Here is a 19,425-nt window from a genome sequence, read left to right as displayed (position 1 = left end):
CTTTTTAGCTCAGGAATGCATCAGATTCAGAGGGCATTTGAAAACCCTGCATCAGGAAAACTACAAATTACATATGGGGCTTAGGTAGCTTGAAATCACCTGAGAACTGACTTGAGTCACTTTGGCAGATAGATAACACTAAAAGGAAACTCAAAGGGGAAAAGGCACCAAGACAAAGATATACTGACTCCTGAGTGTATGACTCTGAAGGTCTAAGTATGGAGAGGATACAGGAAAAGAGAGAGTGATGATGATGGTAACGAAGAGGTTCCATGTATGTTTTACATGTATCTTGATGGCAATGTGTATACTATCATTACCCTGGAGCATGTTTGTGTGTTTATACATCAAAGTCTGAACAGTGATTCCTTGGTAGAGCATGACATGGTCCATCTCTTCTACATCTCCTCTGCATCATTTTCTGTAGGGAAAGAACCACAGACCATGTAAATAGACATAACTAGAGTGTGCTTCCAAAAGAAATTCAAGGAATTTGGGGCAGAAACGGAATGAGGGGTCTAACCTTGAACCAAAGGAGGGGGTAACAATAGTATTCTTGACCTTATTCACTGGGGGCATTGGCCTATTTATTCACAGAAGATATTGAGAATAAATCAGAGATAAACTAATAAATTGTTCAGGGACAACATCAGCAAGGATATCAAGAAGAAAATTTTAAATTTCTTCTTCAATAACATCAGCATTTGACCACGGCATCAATTGTGAATATAATAAAAATATCTACAGGGTTTGATCGATGATGTTATGAAGAAGATATTGTGACATGTCATGCCTTCCACGTGCCTTGTGAGCCTGACTCCAAGCACTCTTGTTTTACTCTTCTGCCATTCATTGGGAGTCTCTTCTTCACTAGGGGCTCTCTAGTTCTTAAATCACACTGGGTTCATGTAAGTTTAAATTTGTGACTGTCCCTTGCGAATGTCTCAGCCAACAGCCCCCTAGACATCGTCACCACATTGAAAGTCCTCTCATTGATTGCTAAAAGCCTCTTTTTAGTTCTTACACTATGAGCTTTCATGCTCCACTGTGCCCAATTCGCACAATTTGTTTCTTCCACGACATCTCTCACCATGAACTGTTATTTCCAACTGATGTCCCTTGCGACCCTCGAATTTATCTTTAATCTCCCCATCAATACCTATGGTCTCTATCTCAACATCACCAGCCGACATATCTACCCATAGAAAAGTTGATCTGATATCCATTTTGAGTGGTTCACCATCGGCACATTCCCATCTATCCTCTGGAGCGTGAGGTCGAATCCGACGCTTTCCATCACCCTGGCACTTAGCAGATGGTCTGTGGTCTTCTGTGCACTGCTTTTCTTTGGCTTCTTTGGCTTTGTGGATGAAGCCCACAAGCATTACTGTTTGGCGTACTAGGCTATTGCTAAACGATTCAGTGTTACCCCACCTCCATCTTCATTCGGGGGCAAACTTTATCCTGGGTTAGCACCACTTTTTCTTGCTCACGTTTCACATTGTGTACTTACGCTGCATACCTTCAGTTCTGCCAAACCATCTGGTCACCCACTCCCTCTCAACGAATCCCTACCAGGCTTCATCCCCCACCCCTTGGAGCTGAAGTCCTCCAAGAGCAACTCTTTTAGCTCAGAAATCAACGCTAACATGCCTTCAGTCACTACCAAAACTTCTGAACATGTGACACAAAACGAAGAATGATCTGAAACCCAGACCCACTGATTAAGCCAGGTCTGTTTAACCCCCTCTTATTTGCGTGAAAACACACTTGAGCCAAGGCTTTCCTCAAAGTGGATAATGAACATTGTGTTTTTTGGTGTGGTCATTTCATTGCCTGTACCCACCTCCTGCCTCTTCCTCCCCAACACACCTCAATACAACCCCACCCCACCTCCCCTAACCACCATTCTTGAGAACATGTTGCCCTCCTCCATAAACACCAAATCTCACTTCTCCAAAGGCCCAATCTCCTTCAGGGCTGGTACAGCTTTAGCACTAGCAAAATGTCTTAAGAAATACAAGAGTGTTTTGCGGGTGTAACAGGGTGTTTGAAGAGCCACACGAGGCACTTAAGGAGGATCCAGAGGAAGGGCAGTGGGTGAGACGATGGAGGGAGATGGAGAGGGAGGTTAGGAGGCAGGTTTCGGAGGTGGGAGTTGTCGTAGGGCTTGCGCAGCAGGGGAAGGGGAAAGGGAATCAGGTGAGAGGAGTGTTGTTGGCGGAGAGCACACAGAGGTTGTTGTGGATGTCTCATCAGTGTTTGCCTTCTGTTGTTGCAGAGGCGAGGTTCGATGTTGGCAAGTTGTTGTTGAATTATTCTGTGCGGAGTATTGATGAGAAGGTGGAGATGGAGAAGGAGGATGGGATGGAGGTGGAGGGAGAGGAAGTGAAAGATGAAGATGAAGAACCAGGGCAGCCGTGCGACTTCATCGTGTTCAGCAACTACATGTTTTCAAGATCTTGAAAGAGAGCAATCAGTTTGTGTGGGCTGGTAAAGCAGGTACATCCTGCCTTCTTCATTTTCTTTGCACATCCTAATCAATTACCTCAGGTTCAGCACCTCACACAAATCTCTACATCCTCATCAAATCCCTCACTACCCTCACAACCCCCCTCCTCCGCAACACACTTTCCCCCCTCCTACAGCACCTCCTCTCACAAAGCATCCTTTTCCAATCTGACACTTCCAAACCTTCCCTCTGGCTTTCTTGCATACCACACATGCCGGTCGCCAGGTGCCGAGTCGACCGACGGTACGCCTCTCAAGGATGAAGGCGAGGTGGTTATTAGGTTTCTTGATGAGTGTGTCCAGTGGTGCCTGAAGACGCCGTGTTGCTACATTGAGGACATGTACGCTCTTTTCACTGCAACACCTGGAGAGATCCCAGACAGGTTAGACACTTGCCCCAGCCCATTGAGTCCCTCCCAAGTAAGGCTGCTAGCAAGTCAAATCTCTAAATTTCATGCACCTGCAATCCGAGATCTGGTGGAGCATCTGGATCCTGAACAGTCCAAAATCTGGGATGGACTCGAGTCTCGAGGTTGTATCGGATTTTCAGGCCCAGTATGTTATTTCCATTCTCTTCTTTCAAAAACCTTACCACTCCCACAGTTTGGACCTCACATGGCTTTTCTTACACGCGAGAGAAGATGAAATTATGGATGAGAAATGTTGTGTCATTCTCTTTGACTCCATGTTCACACAAACCCTGTCTTTGGTCAATATAGTAAGAGTTGTGCGCCTCATCATGTGCTGGTTGCCTGTCCAGCAGCAGAGTAAGAGTGAAGGTGCAGTAACAGGGTTTTTGCTGGTTCTAGCTCAGATCGTGAAGAAGTCGAAGGCTGTTCTGAGCCCAGGGTAGTGTTTGGAAGTCCGGTCTTGTGACTGGAAAAAGACCGTAACCAGACTGGACCAAGACCGCAAAAGACCAGACCTGCGGTTACAGTCTTTTATTTTTGAGATGTAAAGACCGCAAAAAAACCGGTAAACGTGAACCGGTCTTTTGTAGCCCCTTAAATACCCTTTAAAACGCACCCAAGAACGTACGACTTGGTAAAAAAACGAGAGAGATATGAATTAAAATGTAAATTACTTTTGGGAATAATAGATGTACCAGACTTATTTTATAGAAGCACCAATTCCTAACGGAATTTGACGTTCTTGGGCTCGTTTTGAAGCTAATAGAGATGTTAATAAATTTACCGATTCATAATTTTAAAATATTAGCCTAAAGACCGGTTATAAACCGGTTAAAACCGATGCAGACCGAAACTGGTCTATAGACCGCAAAAAGACCGCAGACCACGGTTTTTTGCGGTCCGGTCTGGTCTTTTGACTTCTGGGGAAAAGGCAGACCGGTTAATGCCCCTGGGCATCAAAAAACCGGACTGAACCGGACTTTCAAACACTAGCCCAGGGGGCTTTATGTCCCTTAAAGCAATGGTTTTCGAGCATCAGGGTGTTTTGAAGGAGATGTTCATGGCTGCGGCTTCCGCACAAGGTGTGCTTTTTCAGTCTGTTGTTCAAGGCTTCTCTGATGGCTTTACAGGAACCAAACAGCTTCGGGAGGCTTCACTGGTTGCAACATTGGCAACCGATAGGCTGCTGGTCTCAGACATTGGACATCATTGGATGGACAAGCTCCAACTCACTCTTCTTGACAGTGATTCATCATTCTCCATGAGTCCTCTTGACACCCACCATTTCTTATTTCTGACATTCCATTTAAGGTCCAATTCGCACTACTGTGGGTTCAACACATCAACCCAGAGGAGCTCTTTAGCTTGCTCAACACATTCGCATCCTCCATCAATGGCATGGCCTCCCCCTCCATTTTGGAAATAGTCAAACACATCCTCCAAGCCATCCTTTCAATCTCCCAATCCCAATCCTACTCGGAGGGTTATTGACACAACAACTGGCCCAGCTCCTCTCTCTTTGCACCATCCTTCTTTATTTGGAAACATTGGAGAGTATGGTAGCTACAGCTATTGAGGCGACTATTCCTATCGGGTTGGATGGGTTCTTTGTGAGGTCTGGGGATGCTGGGGTCGACGTCGTTTCTGTGCTCAGACGTTCAAAGTTGAGGTGGACACGTCATTCTGTTCCTCTTCCCTGCGACTTCCAGATCCAGGTGTTCTTTTCTCAGGAGACCGTGAAGATTGTCTGAGGATGGTTGTATAAATGCCCTTCTGCTTCTAATTTAAATTCTGATCATGGGCACCATGTGTGATAGGAGTACTATGAAGGGAATAAGTTCCAAGCCATTGGTAACAAGGCCAAAATAATAAAAACCATAAAGCGGGACGAAGACCAAAGGACACCTTTCATCCTCAGGATGTATGAAAATCTTAGAGCAGACCCAAGCAAAGCAGGCACCATACTCCTTCACAGCATCTTGGCCGAAAGCAAAGAAGACAAAGAATAAGCCAGATGAGATAGGAGGAATGGTCCACCATGCAAAGTACGTCCAGCACAGCACCTTGGATGGGAATAGGAGTGTTGGGAAAAGGCCTACAGGTGAGAAATTGTAGTGCACGTCGGCCCAGCATGTCCAAGGACGCAGACCCTGCCAGCACGTAAACTGCATATTGAAACCTATGACCACGGCACCCCAGAACATCTGCACAATGGCCATGGCCATCAGACGGAAACAACAAGAAGCTGTCAACATGGAATTGGACCCTTGGAGATGACGGTTGAACGTCAAACAACGTTGAAAAAAGTGATAGAGTGCAAGACCTTGAGAAGAGAATCAATCGATACAGTGAGTGGCAGCGTAAGTGTAAATGCGCTTACCAGCAAAGACAAAAATAAGAACTATGGCTATGAGCGGCGGTACTGAAACAAGGAAGATGGATTTAAGGGAGTTGTAAATGGCAGGGTTACAGCCAAGGTCTTCGACAATATTGAGATGATGGCCTTGAACAATGTAATCTGCCCAAAGGGTTAGATGAGTATCACATCAAAATGATGACGCATGCAGTGCCATATGGACCACTGGGATACACATTAGGGCATCTAAGAGCATACACCAGTGTTTTTGTTGCAGGCTCGTGTTCACCTGTCGTATTGATGTGATGCGCTCGAGATGCATGCAGAGGCCTAGGCAGAGACAGGCAGTTGGAAGTGCCATCATCGCCCCAATCTGAAGCTTACTGACTAAAAAGAAAGTTAGAGTTAAACGCAGCAGTACTGGTAAAGAAAGACGAACCAATGTCACACCAAACTGGGATTACTATGTCAACATTGCCCGCCCAGACGATACTGTTGACGCCATAAATACAGTCATTCACCAGTCAATGAGTCACACTAGTCAATGAGTCAAAACACTTTCCCGGGGTCAGTTCTCAAGCTATTTCTTTAATTTTTTTTGCATTGTGTGCGCATATATATTCTTTATAGTAATCCCAAGTTTCTAAGGTGTAGCACATTTCGATCTCTTGATACCTGCAAATAGGTGCTCATTCACCATAAAACTGAATATATATCTGTGTGATCTTGGCACTAAATCTTGGAAAAGAGCCTTTTAAAAAAATATATATATCTTAAAGCATTCAACAAGTATTCAATTACAAGAGTTTTGAGTTGAGGTGGTACTCCAGTGAACCAAAAACCACTGAATGAATGAAATCATACTTGAAGGTAGGGAAGGTCACATTCTGTCACACTTGCCACAGACATCTGACAAAGAGATGGGAAACTGAAGTGACTAAGCAAAATGCCCAAATTAGGGCAGCGTGACATCTGCCTCATTGACTGGTTTCGCACTGATCTTCATTCGCGGCACTGATAGCATGTGATATGTTGTTCAACAACTTGAATTTGAGTTTGTAACTAGATATTACATAGGGCATGATGTACAGTTGAGTGCAAAAAGAATGAAGGTTGGTTCATTTTTCTGGTTCTTTCTAAGAATCTATTGTACCTCAAATGTATTTGTGTATTCTTTTACATTATGTAGTTGTGTTACACTTCCCTTGGTATGGACTAATTTCAGTGAAAGCTGGAGCCTTGAGAAGGTTTTTATTCTGGAGGCCATTTTTGGCATCTGAAAAAAAAAATATGTGCTAACTGGGGAGGTAGCCAGAACATACCTCTGGTCAACCTGAATGAGCCTATCAAAGAATCAGTCAAAAATACTGAGCAGTTAGGTCTGTAGAGGCTTTGGAAAATGGCTTGTTTTGTCTAAAACAGGCCAAAAATGACTAAAATAGCACAAAATGACCATTTTCTGGAGGCTCTACAAGCATAACTGCTCAGTATTTTTAACTAATTCTTTGATAGGCTCATTCAGGTTGACCAGAGGTATGTTCTGGCTACCTCCCCAGTTAGTGCATATTTTTTTTTTCAGATGCCAAAAATGGCCTCCAGAATAAAAACCTTCTCAAGGCCCCAGCTTTCACTGAAATTAGTCCATACCAAGGGAAGTGTAACACAACTACATAATGTAAAAGAATACACAAATACATTTGAGGTACAATAGATTCTTAGAAAGAACCAGAAAAATGAACCAACCTTCATTCTTTTTGCACTCAACTGTATGTGCATACTTCTCTCAGTTCATAATGTTCATATCACTCATATTTAAACTTTCCAAGGCCATTCTTTATTTGGGTGCCTCATTGACTGGTGAATGACTGTACTGTTGGAAATGCAATAGAGAAACCTTACAGAAGGCATTGGAGAGGTGAACGAGTTTGACTAGATCTCCGCCAATTGCTGCAGGCATAACGGCCTGGAGGTGCTCAATACTCCCTATAGTCTCGAGGCAAGGATGGTCTGAGTTCTTCACCAGTTTCACAACCCTTGAGCAACGTTAGCCTTTTCCAAGATTCCAATCTCATTACACTCACGTTCTCCCACTGGCATTTCCCCCCTTCAACGCTATACACCTCCCTCCCCATCAGCCTCTCAAGGTAGGTCACCTCCAACCCCAACTCCCTTGCAACACCCCACCTAATAATTGGTCCCAGCTGCTTTGGATCACCTGATAGAACAACATTTGTGTCATTGTCCACCATCATCTTGATGCTCACGAACGCTTCTGGTTCCATGGCCTGCCCAGCCTCATCTATAAAGATGTGGGTGAAATGCCCACGGGCCATTCCAATGCCTGAAACGATGGACGTGGAGATGCAGGTGGACACGACAAATTTGAAGGCCTTCATCTTGGGCATGATAGGCACGGAGAAGTGCCCATCCAGTTTGGTGTATGTGTACGGCTTGACTACATCAGGACTTGGTTTGAAGACCGTGTGGGTGCAACAAGTCAGAAAAGTTGGTCTGTGTTGAGGCCGGCGGAGAGGCGTTCAGCTATCAGGTTGGCTGCAGAGTTGCTTGGTGCGCAAGCGAGGATCCGGGCTTGGGGGTTGCTGCGAAGGAGTTGAAGGATTGCTTCGACGATTGTGATGGTTTTGCTGGTACCAGGTCTGTGGCGAGGAGGTAAGTAAATAAAGACAGTGATCAAATGAAGGGAAGTATGGGACATACAGTCCAAAAACAACAAAGGGGGGTGATCCAGGAGTTTGGTTCACAATGGACTTGACAGCCAGCAACTGCGACTGGTTACTCTGAATCAACGAATTGAAGACCTTGATCAGCTGAATTCCCATCATATTAAAGCTCAGTAGATGTGCGGCCAAGGGGAACAAAACATGAACTTGTGTGAACACAGTATCCACAGCCTGGTGCTGCCGTTTCACAGGAATTCTATTCAACTTGAACCGGATGTTAAATGGCTGCATAGTGCTTGACGCTCCGAAAGATTCATGAAAGTGCAGTCCAACTTCTGCTTGACGCATGACGTGCACTCATCCTTGGTACCAATGTCCTTCAGGTGCACCAACCTTTTGGACGAGAATTTGGTCACCTATGATGTAGTGAGTACCAGCACGAGTGAGCGGAAAGAAATGTGGGCATACTGACAAGGACACTGGGGCGCTTTTCAGCCAAGCTGGGTACTTAAAGGCCAAAGGAAAGATGTTGGCCACTGGTTGACTCAAAAGACATGTCACGTACTAGTAAAATGAGTTATGTCTCAACAGAGTGACATTATGCATATCATATCGTGCCAAATCATGTCTATCAGAACATGTCAGAAAACGACTAGTGGAAGTTCAGAAGACTCACTCCATTTTGAGCTCCTCGATCCAAAGGAGATGCTTGAAATGACAGCCATAAGTGTTGCTATTGACACTGTTTGGAATGAAGACATGCCAAATGTGAGAGACCTGTTGAGAGACTGTCTCTGAACTGGACAAGATAGATAATAGAGGCTGGGGAATTTCTGCCCGAGGAAGGCATCCAATGTAAGGAATAGTGTTAAGATTACCCCTCAACTTTGAATGTCTTCCCATACTGAAGATAGCTATCCATAAATTTTAAGAATCGGGTCTGGCAATCCCATACTCAGCAACGTGAATGAAATTTTGGCATGTCCATGTATCTGCCCAAGCTTGAAGAAGCTTTGCACGATCTGAGTAGGATACTAATCATATCACATCTCAATTAGCCCAAAATTTAAAGGAGGGAAAGTGATAGGATTGTACTGTCATCTCAGTATACTGCATACCGATAAGCCGCGACACAAATGGCAGTTTGGATCAAACACTGAATATCGCCTTCTTCAGCGTACATCTCCATCAATTTCACCCATAGCTTCTGAGAGTATCGCAGTGAGTCGAGGCATGGCTGGTAGGCCTCCTTTGCCTCCTCTTTATGATGCAAGCACATTCCCAAATCACCCAAGATCTCCCATTCAAGGCCGGTCTTGTGGTAGGCAACGTGCTGAGTCTTGAAGTGAGCAACTTCAGCACAGAAGATCGTCCAAACCCTCAAATCCTGATCATCCACTCCCTTCTTTGCCTCCTCCTCTTCCCCACCATCTGGCTTGTCACCTTTGTCATCAGCATCCCCGGACTCATCTGCTTTCCCCTTCCCTTTCGCGTCCCCTTCTTCCTCCTCCTCATCATCAGAATCATCATCACCATCAGCCGAAACCCTGATGGTAGGTATCAGCGAATGTGCCACCAATTCAGCACTAGGTGCGGACATGATAGCCTGCCCACTGTCCGATCCTCATGGATGACAACCTGGCCCAGATCCCCTTCCAAGGTCATATCATCAGGCACATGGCCGTTGGTGGTAGCCGCAGCTTGCTGAATGTCTCCTTGTGCCTTCTGCATGTGATACTCCTCCTCCATAATGAATACACAGCTCCGGGTCTTGAGCAGCTCATCCCACCCAATTTGAGATACCAGCCGTGTGAGCAACACGTAAGCTCTTGCTCAGGTCCCTCTGAGGCCGGGAGCTGGTAGGTGCTGGAGGGCTGGGTCTGCCTGTGGAAAGTTAACTCAAGGAATAACCTGTTGAGGATGATGGAAGACACACCTCGTCGTCCTCAGTCTTCTGTTTGTCAGGTAAGATGTCTCCAATAGGTCGATGGAAAGGTAAGTGGATCCTCGAGGCTGGAAGAATATGGTGCGCATCATGAACATTGAAGATAAACATTGGGCACAAATTGAGCGTTAACAGCGCCAATTCATACTGGCCAAGGTCATTGTAGAGATCTGTAAGCTTTTCCCAGGTGACAAATTTGCTCGGAGCACAGTTGACTGCCTGTCATGCCAACTTGAGGGCCCATTCATGTTTGCCTTTCAACCTCAAGAAGTCGCACTGAGCATGGAGGAGAGTATATGATTGCAGTGTTTGCCTCATCGCTGCAGAGATAATTTGCACAGCCTTAACTTCCTCATCTAGGACATACGTGGTAAGGGTAGAGAGAGGATGCAAAACATTTACGCACTCATGCCGATGTAGATCTTGGCCAGGAGGGAAGAGACTTCGGGTTCATGCACTGCGAGTTTTTCAGAAAGGTTCGCAGCTTGTTGATACCGCCTGCTGTCCCTGAAGTACTTCATGATTCCCGCAGTCAGATGATTTGAAGCAACGGTTGCAACTTGAATTTCGGGGTCAGACCCAATCTGCCATCCTAGACAACAGTGAGCCCGAAGAACGTTATCAGCTCGATTTTCAGAACAAACCCTTGGTGAAAAGACTCTCTGCAGCTTGCAGGAATCGGAGTTCGCCTTCAGGTGACATGAGAGGGTCTAGTTTGCGGTATGCCTCCAGCCAATAAGTTGGGTCATCCAAATACAGAATCGCGCATAGCAGCGCCGAGACATATGTTTCCTGCCAGATTTCGGGTGTTGCTTCATGTCTAAAGGGGTTTGAACCTGTATGAAGCTTTTGGAGCTAAGTTTTACGCACCGTTCGCCACGCAGATCAATCACATATGCATTCACCCCACCAGGTATCTTCACATCGACATGCATGTCCACACAAGAGAAAGCATTGAAGCAACTGTATATAGAGGGTTCACAACAAGGGGATAGGTGAACGATATCACCACATACCAGTAACACCCATTTTTTACCTTCCAAGTTGGGGTTTTTGAAAACCATGCCACGTTCTCTTCAATAGCATATGTCAGGAGTTGATGTATGTGGCAAGGGATGCAGATGAAGAAGTGTCAACTCCAGATATGTAGTGGTATGAACCAAGCTGGATGAATGTCAGATCTCGATTCAACTGTTGTGTAAAAGCCCACCAACATCGCGCTGGCCATTGCAACTGGTTGTTTTGACAATGTGACATAGACCCGGGGGTCCAAGCTCACGAAACATAGCTAGAAATTGTGCGTTAGAATTGGACAAGTGTGCAACTACAAACAACACACATAGCACCTCCGTTCAAGAGGTGAGTGCCTCCCCAAGTTCAACCTGTTCAAAACATAATGAGCTGGTGTTTGGTACGTCAAAAGGTTCCCCCAACCTCGTATATCTCTGGTATATCCTTGAAGGACGCCTCGTTGGCCGCCATTCTTCAGGAACAATGTCTTTGCTGATTGCTAGTGGCAGAAGAGTAAAACAAGAGTGCTTGGAGGCTTGCAAGGCACGTGGAAGGCATGACATGTCACAGTATCTTCTTCATAACATCATCGATCAAACCCTGTAGATATTTTTATTATATTCATAATTGATGCCGTGGTCAAATGCTGATGTTATTGAAGAAGAAATCTTTTAATTTCTTCTTCATATCCTTGCTGATGTTGTCCCTGAACAATTTATTAGTTTATCTCTGATTTATTCTCAATATCTTCCATGAATAAATAGGCCAATGCCCCCAGTGATTGTGAGACTGTGAGCTGCACAAACAAACAATGACTGAACAAATGAACTGGTAGTGACATGGGGACAATAAACTACTTTACATATTATCTGGCAGATTTTCAGGTATCTTTTATGTGTAACTTACACTGACTCTACAAAATGATTGTCCAGTCATTTTTTGGACAAAGCTGGTGTTATAACACAAGAATCAAGCACTTTGAGTACTAACCTCTGGTCTATCAAATATAGCTAAGGAGGTGTAGATTGTACATACCAAATTTGGGGATGAACAAATGAAAACTCAGGATAAGGCAGGGCATTGACTGTGACACCTCCCAAAAATGGGATGTAACAAAATGGGAAATTCTGAATGACTGCAACCTGCTGAAAGCAATTCACAACTTGAGGAGGAGATATTTTGAACAATGGATCTCCCTGCTATTGTTATGAGTTTCATAAAGTCTGTGGGTTAGAAAATTTGATAATCTCCTCTAAAAGGTAAATTGAACTTGTTCTCCATTTTATGTATTTTTCACTCAATATATTTGTTGGAATGAGGTAAAATAACTCCCTATTGATGTTTGTAGTGTGTATAGTACAAAAGGTAAGTAGGAGTGTTAAAATGAACATTGCATGATGTCTGTAGAAGCTAATCCCCAGAGTTTTTCTGGAAGTAAACAAGTATCTACAACATTGGTCCTTCTTTTCTGCAAGAAGAAAAAATGCTACCATCCTTTTGAATTGATCCATGGAGACTCAGGATGTCTTTTAAACAATGCCTGAAGTATAGCATGATAGAAAATAAATTTACACTGGGTATCACTTGAAAAGTCCCCAATCAAAGTACATCTTGCATAGGGCAATCATCCTGGACCAATCCTTGACATTTTTCTTGGTGAATTGGGGCTTAAAATGTTTCACAAGGCACTTCTCATGCCTAGTAACACTATCCCAAAGAAATAAACAGAAGTCCTATTTATACAAGGATCTGAGACCCCACACCTTTCTTGCTCTATGCAAAATGTACTTTTATTGAGGACTTATCAAGTTATACCCAGTGTAAATTTATTTTCTATCATGCTATACTTCAGGCATTGTTTAAAAGACATCCTGAGTCTCCATGGATCAATTCAAAAGGATGGTAGCATTTTTTCTTCTTGCAGAAAAGAAGGACCAATGTTGTAGATACTTGTTTACTTCCAGAAAAACTCTGGGGATTAGCTTCTACAGACATCATGCAATGTTCATTTTAACACTCCTACTTACCTTTTGTACTATACACACTACAAACATCAATAGGGAGTTATTTTACCTCATTCCAACAAATATATTGAGTGAAAAATACATAAAATGGAGAACAAGTTCAATTTACCTTTTAGAGGAGATTATCAAATTTTCTAACCCACAGACTTTATGAAACTCATAACAATAGCAGGGAGATCCATTGTTCAAAATATCTCCTCCTCAAGTTGTGAATTGCTTTCAGTAGGTTGCAGTCATTCAGAATTTCCCATTTTGTTACATCCCATTTTTGGGAGGTGTCACAGTCAATGCCCTGCCTTATCCTGAGTTTTCATTTGTTCATCCCCAAATTTGGTATGTACAATCTACACCTCCTTAGCTATATTTGATAGACCAGAGCTTAGTACTCAAAGTGTTTTATTCTTGTGTTATAACACCAGCTTTGTCCAAAAAATGACTGGACAATCATTTTGTAGAGTTAGTGTAGATAACATTCTTGATCTTATTGCCAGACTGTGAGCTGCACAAAGTTCAAACAAATACTAAGGGCCTATTCGGTAACTGAGTTCTAATCAAACCTGGGTTTGATGAGGGTAGGTTTGGCTTGGAAGGAACAACTCGACATCACAGGTTTGTCTGAATTGTCGCATTCTGTAACACAATGTCACTGTAGATTGGATTACAGCTAACGAGGTATTGATAGACCAGAACTCCAAACACTCTGCTCAGTGACTTTATTTACTTTTGGAGCTGGCCAAACAACTTCCCACAGCCAATTGGCAGGCATTGCCTTCCCGCCCCTTCCCGCTGTTGCGTATATAGTGATAAATTCCTGGTTAGGTTGTTTGCACATACCCTGAGACTCCACAAGTAAACAAAGTCACTAAGCGGAGCATTTTGAATTCTGGTCTATCAATACCTTGTTAGCTGTAGATTGTATTGTCTCAGCATTTGCCTGCTCAACACTGACACTCTACACTAATCATGGTAACTATTCAGCCAACATCATCCTCATCTAAATCACATGCTTCTCCTCACCAAATTCAGGAAGAAAAGCACAGAAAGGCAGCCTGTGTTACTGCAGTGATCTCAAGTATTGCAACAATTCTTGCAGAGGTTTCCCCATACCTTGACAAGAAACCCATGCACACTTCTGCACTCACTGGGCAAATGTGGGTGAATGAATTATTGAAAGGTATTTGGAATCCTTTGAATATATCAATCAAATTGGGATTTATGCTGAATACTTTGGTATACATTAGGTCATCCAGATTGCTTTTGCAGACAATTTGGAATGCAGTGCTTTGTCTTCCGAAAGCTTCTTTGTGAATTGGAAGAGGCTGGCCTAGGCCCCACTCACTACGTGTCCTCAGAAGAACAATTAGCCATTTTTCTACAGCTTGCACATACGGGACAGGGAAATGCTGAGCTTCAAGAGCACTTTCAGCAAAGTGGAGAGGCTATCTCAAAGTGAGTGGATTGAGCATTTACTATGTATCTTATTGAAGCACCACTATAGAGCATTCCACCATATCCTAAATCTCATCGTCGGCAAGCCATTTTATAATAAATATGTTCACCTTCCACCAGCAGATATTGTCCCACCCGAAATCTGAAATAATCCCAAATTTTTCCCTTACTTCAAAGAGTGTCTTGGTGCTGTGGATGGATCCCTGCTTGATGCTTTCGTGTCAAGTGTTGACATGGCACGCTATTGCAGCCATAAAGGCCAGATATCCACCAACCTCCTTGCTGCATGTCAGTTCAATCTCCTCTTTTGCTATCTCCTTTCAGGATGGGAGGAAGTGCAACTGATGGTAGAGTTTTTGATGAAGCATGAAGAACTGATTTTGCTATTCCACCTGGATCATACTATCTTGGGGATGCTGGTTTTCCCAACTGTGATGCTTTGCTGGTGCCTTATCACAGAGTCCGATATCATCTCAAGGAGTGGGAGAAGGCTAAATTATGGTCTGTGAATCTTGAGTTAAATTCCAAATTTTCTAATTATGAATCTATAGGCCTGTAAACCACCAAGAACTCTTTAACCTTTGTCATGCCCAGCTGTGAAATGTGATTGAACGAATTTTTGGTGTTTGCAAACAATGATTTCGATCAATGGTGGCTTCTCCTGAATATTCCCTCTGCACACAGGCCAAAATCCCACCAGCATTGGGTGCCATACACAATTATATTTGCATTCATGATCCTAATGATGATGCACATGAAGATGAGGACTATGATTCCGATGCAGAGGAATACTCACATGCCCGGCCTGACAAACCACTGCACCCAGAGGATGTTGGGCAGCATATTTCTGAGGAAGAGAAGGATCAGGCAACTGAAAGATGGGATGCTATTGCTATGGCTATGTGGGAGAACTATTTAGAGGAACAACAATGCAGAGGTGAATTATAATATGTACAAGAATTATAAGGGTATCCATGCAATTGAGTGTATGAAGTTGGACATAGAAAAAAATGAGGGTGTTGAGTTGGACATAAAGAAGTTTTAGAGAATGACTGTGAATGGTGTTGGACCTAAAAGATTGATCTTGAGATAAAAAAGTGGCAATCAGAGATCTTCCAGCTTACTCTGGATGTACTGCATCCTCCGCTCCTTGGAGCCAACAGCGAGAAGAACATCTGCAACACTGGTATCACAACGAATGAGCTTCATTGCCTTGATGTGCTCTGTGTCTGACAGATCACTGTCGTCATCAAGGAGCTGAATAGCTGATCGTTTCCGCTCTGGAGAAGTTGATGCACCTGAAGAGCCAAATGCACTAGCCAAGGCTAAAACTGATGAAGCTACCTGGGCAATAGCCTGGCCACTTGAGGTTTTTCGAGATGGTTTGAGGTGTTTTGTCAAAGCTCATTCCTCAAAAGTGTCATCAGCAGAATGCTTGCACCCATTTGAAGGGAGTGGGGTCAAAGGTGTCACAGATAAAGGAAATGACTCTTCACCCAAGTTAGAACTACAGATAGTAGAGCCCTTCAACAGTATTCAGGAGATATTAATGCATGAAAGGCAAAGAACATACCTGGGATGACTGAGCCTGTGTTGCTTTGATGTCTTGCGATGACTGTAAGATGGGATCAATGAAGGATTCATCTTCCTTGTGACTATCAACATTGGAGTGAGGTGACGCTGGAGGAGTGGGTGTGTGATTGTGTCCAGCATGGAATGCGCCATTGCCTGTCGCAAATGTGCCGTAGATGAGGCTGTGCACAGTATCATACAATGGGAATGGTGTTTTCCGCCATTTCTTGAGCTTTGGACATGTCTGAGGACAAGATTTATATTAGACTTTGCAAGGAAAGTGCTGTGGTTACATACCTTCAATAGATCCTCCCAGACACTGTCAGGTGCAGTAACGATCTGAGCAGTGTCATCCCATCCAAAGCCTGACAGCCCCCACAGTGTATGGACAGCCTGGTAATCCTTCTTGATCTAAAAAAAGAAAATGATTAGAGTTTGAAGCACACCAAGATGAAAAGAACTGGTGCATATGGCAGTCCACCTAGTATGGCAACTGTCACCTGTCTTTTGTGCACCACCCGAGCAGACATGAGAATCCTTGAGGGCGTTGGCACATGTCTTCCAGACACTGTCGCCCCAGGAGCCGTTGCTGGGTATCTTGCCCTTTTTTCTTTGCTCAACCAAGCAGTCCACCAAAATACCATCACACAACATGTTCCAAAGGCTGCGAGGGGTCGAGGGGTTGTTATTCTCCTTATCAGCCTTCTTTCAGGGCATGATCAAAGCAAGATTAAAGAGATATTGAGAGCGTGGCAAGGAAATACTAGTGAAGAACGAAACAATGTGCTACCAACGCTGCATGACAAGGGAACGTAACCTAAATCTCCTAATCCACAGGTTCCCGAACAACATTTTGGCTGATTTAGGATGTAAATTACATGTTTCCTTTTTTGGGGTCTAAACCTGACCAAACCTAGGTTTGGTTAGGAACAACTCAGTTACTGAATAGGCCCTAACTAATGACATGACAGGTGTTGTTATGGGTACCTTTTGACCTCTGCCATGAGTGTGGGTCAGTACTTATCAGTCCCCCACTGATTCCTGCAGGACTCTCAGGATTCCTGAGGATTCCTGCAGGACTACACCATAATTTTGGCAAATTTGAGTTTTAGGAGAAAAATTCTGTCAAGTCCTCAGGATTCCTGAGGACTACATGACATTTAACCATCTGTGACATGTTTAAACACTTCCTCTAACTTCCCTAATGAACTTAACTCTATTTCCATCCTTAAAGCATTCAGATATCAATACATAGTACGAATTTTATTCTATTTTAAATGACATGAAAATTACTTTACAAGTATACTAAAGGGAGGGGGGAAGGAGGGACAAACAGGAAGGGGGGACAGACAGAAATGGGGACAGACAGGGAGGGGGGACAGAGAGGGAGGAAGGACAGATAGGGAGGGGGGACAGATAGGGAGGAAGGACAGATAGGGGGGGACAGAGAGGGAGGAAGGACAGACAGATAGGGAGGGGACAGACAGGAAGGAAGGATAGAAATGGAGGGGGGACATACTGGGGGTGGGCACTCATTGCCGCTCGTCGGTGGCAGCCTTGTTTGCCGTTCGTCGGCAGTGCTGGGGGGGTCGTGTCTGTCCGTGGGCGCTCGTTGTCCGCGGGCGCTCGTCGTTCGTGGGTGGGGGGTCGTCGTCGTCGTCCATGCGTGGGCATCGTCGTCGTGTGTGGGCATCGTTGTCCGTTCGTGGGCATCGTCGTCCGTGCATGGGGCATCGTCATGCATGGGGGGCCGTCGTGCATGGGGGGCTCGTTGTCATCTGTGTGCGCTCGTGGGTGGTCGTTGTCTGTGGGCGTTTGTCATTCGTCCGTGGGTGGGGGGACCGTCGTTGTCCGTGGGCGCTCGTTGTCCGTGGGCGCTCGTCGTTCGTGGGTGGTGGCGGAAGGTGGTGGTGGTGTGGTTGTGGGGTTCCGTTCGTTGTCGAAAAAGTCGCCGTCGACGTGGCATACCCGGATGGGCATGCCACGTCAGCGATTTGGTGGTGGCGCCGTTTGTTGGGCGCCACCGCCGTTTCCTCGTCAGCGTCGGTGTGTGAGCTGTGGTGGTGGTGTGTGGTGGTGGTGGAACATGGTGGTGGGGTTGTCGTCCCTCGTCGCGGGGTCGTGGGCGTTCGTCGTCGAGAAAATCGCCATCGACGTGGCACACCTGGATGGGGTGTGCCACGTCAGCCGTTTGGTGGTGGCGCCGTTTGTTGGGCACCACCATCGTTGTCGTTGTCGTTGTCGTAGTCGTCGTTGTCGTCGTCCGTTGATGTCGTCATCGTCATCGTCGTTGTCTGTTGCGTGGTGGTCGTGGTGGTCGTGGTGGGCGAGGTTGTGGGTGGAGAGGAAAGAGAGAGGTGACGTGACGTGTCACATATGAGAACTATCATCAACAAATATGTGCACGTGATGCATCACATCACATGATGTATCCAAGCACATGCTCATGGGTCATGTGACTCATCAAATGCATCATTCCTGGGACTAGTCCTGTCCGAAAATCCTGAGGACTGTCTTCAGTCCTCAGGAATGGACCCCCACAGGACTCAAAAAATTGGCTGGCACATCAGCCAATATAGAGTCCTGGTAATCCTCAGGAATCCTGCAGGAATCAGTGGGGGACAATAAAGACCTCGTGTGGGTTTGGCCAGGGCTGGGATTGTCAAACCCATACTCTTACCCAAGTGTACCCTGACCCATAACCCACACAGGTCACTAAACCTGTGACAATCACTGACTTCAACTATCCCTCAATAAACAGAAACAGACACTGAGTACATAGAGATTTTGCTTCTTTTCTGTGTATATATAACTCAATCATGGAGTGTTTTGGGGAATCATAGGTATAGAGGATGTATCAACCACTGAGGGGAATGGAGATGAACAAGAAGAAATAGAGCAGATAACTACATACAAAACTTGATATTTTCCAATAAAACAGGCTCATGAGAAATTGGATAGCTCTGTGGTATCTTTCTATACATTTTGAAATGCTCAGTGATCATTGACATCAAGAAAAAAACCATACCCTCTAAAAATTGGAGAATTCTATGACACCAAAGATTCCAAATGATGTAAAATGGAGTTGACTTGCCCACTATATATATGAAATAAGTGACCTGGTCAAGTAATTTGGGGAAGTACATACATTCTAACAAAAAGGATGGTTGAAATGGGGAAGTGCCAGAATCTGAAAATGAATGAAAGACATACAAGCTACAAAATATGAGCATTCTTCTGTAACAGAAAATAAAAACATACAATCTGAAGGAAAAAAGGGGATATCAGGTGATGGAAATGGGAATAAATGGATAACCTACATCCTAAAAAAAAAGGAAAAGCAGACATGTCATAGATTTGATCCACATGTGCTGAAATACAACTAACATGCTGGTAGATATTGGTTTGAGATGGATCATCTGATAAAGAAGAATGATAAAATACATGTACATTAAATAAATTAAAG

The 19,425-nt window shown here is 44.5% G+C and overlaps 6 protein-coding genes across 6 annotated transcripts; 3 read left to right on the top strand and 3 right to left on the bottom strand.

The window, feature by feature from the left end:
* Positions 1-1,037: 1,037 nt before the first annotated feature.
* LACBIDRAFT_315006 (uncharacterized protein) lies at positions 1,038-1,205 on the top strand (the record flags this gene model as incomplete). The annotated part of the gene is made up of 1 exon (XM_001889362.1): positions 1,038-1,205. The coding sequence occupies one exon, from the start codon at positions 1,038-1,040 to the stop codon at positions 1,203-1,205; it is 168 nt and encodes a 55-aa protein (XP_001889397.1).
* Positions 1,206-1,799: 594 nt separating this feature from the next.
* On the top strand, positions 1,800-2,042 carry LACBIDRAFT_315005 (uncharacterized protein; the record flags this gene model as incomplete). Its single annotated transcript, XM_001889361.1, has 1 exon — positions 1,800-2,042. The coding sequence occupies one exon, from the start codon at positions 1,800-1,802 to the stop codon at positions 2,040-2,042; it is 243 nt and encodes an 80-aa protein (XP_001889396.1).
* Positions 2,043-2,118: 76 nt separating this feature from the next.
* LACBIDRAFT_315004 (uncharacterized protein) lies at positions 2,119-3,156 on the top strand (the record flags this gene model as incomplete). Its single annotated transcript, XM_001889360.1, has 4 exons — positions 2,119-2,420; positions 2,481-2,502; positions 2,554-3,066; positions 3,115-3,156. The coding sequence occupies 4 exons, from the start codon at positions 2,119-2,121 to the stop codon at positions 3,154-3,156; spliced, it is 879 nt and encodes a 292-aa protein (XP_001889395.1).
* Positions 3,157-7,250: 4,094 nt separating this feature from the next.
* Positions 7,251-7,682, bottom strand: LACBIDRAFT_315002 (uncharacterized protein; the record flags this gene model as incomplete). The annotated part of the gene is made up of 1 exon (XM_001889326.1): positions 7,251-7,682. One exon carries the CDS (start codon positions 7,680-7,682, stop codon positions 7,251-7,253), a length of 432 nt encoding a protein of 143 aa, XP_001889361.1.
* A 92-nt stretch (positions 7,683-7,774) lies between these two features.
* On the bottom strand, positions 7,775-8,306 carry LACBIDRAFT_315001 (uncharacterized protein; the record flags this gene model as incomplete). The annotated part of the gene is made up of 2 exons (XM_001889325.1): positions 7,775-7,934; positions 7,996-8,306. The coding sequence occupies 2 exons, from the start codon at positions 8,304-8,306 to the stop codon at positions 7,775-7,777; spliced, it is 471 nt and encodes a 156-aa protein (XP_001889360.1).
* Positions 8,307-15,791: 7,485 nt separating this feature from the next.
* On the bottom strand, positions 15,792-16,603 carry LACBIDRAFT_314995 (uncharacterized protein; the record flags this gene model as incomplete). Its single annotated transcript, XM_001889324.1, has 4 exons — positions 15,792-15,911; positions 15,961-16,203; positions 16,257-16,370; positions 16,421-16,603. The coding sequence occupies 4 exons, from the start codon at positions 16,601-16,603 to the stop codon at positions 15,792-15,794; spliced, it is 660 nt and encodes a 219-aa protein (XP_001889359.1).
* Between the last annotated feature and the right edge of the window lie 2,822 nt (positions 16,604-19,425).

The sequence above is a fragment of the Laccaria bicolor genome, genomic scaffold (assembly GCF_000143565.1).
Source record: "Laccaria bicolor S238N-H82 LACBIscaffold_66 genomic scaffold, whole genome shotgun sequence".
NCBI lineage: Eukaryota > Fungi > Basidiomycota > Agaricomycetes > Agaricales > Hydnangiaceae > Laccaria > Laccaria bicolor.
This window is presented reverse-complemented; position numbering and strand designations above follow the sequence as displayed.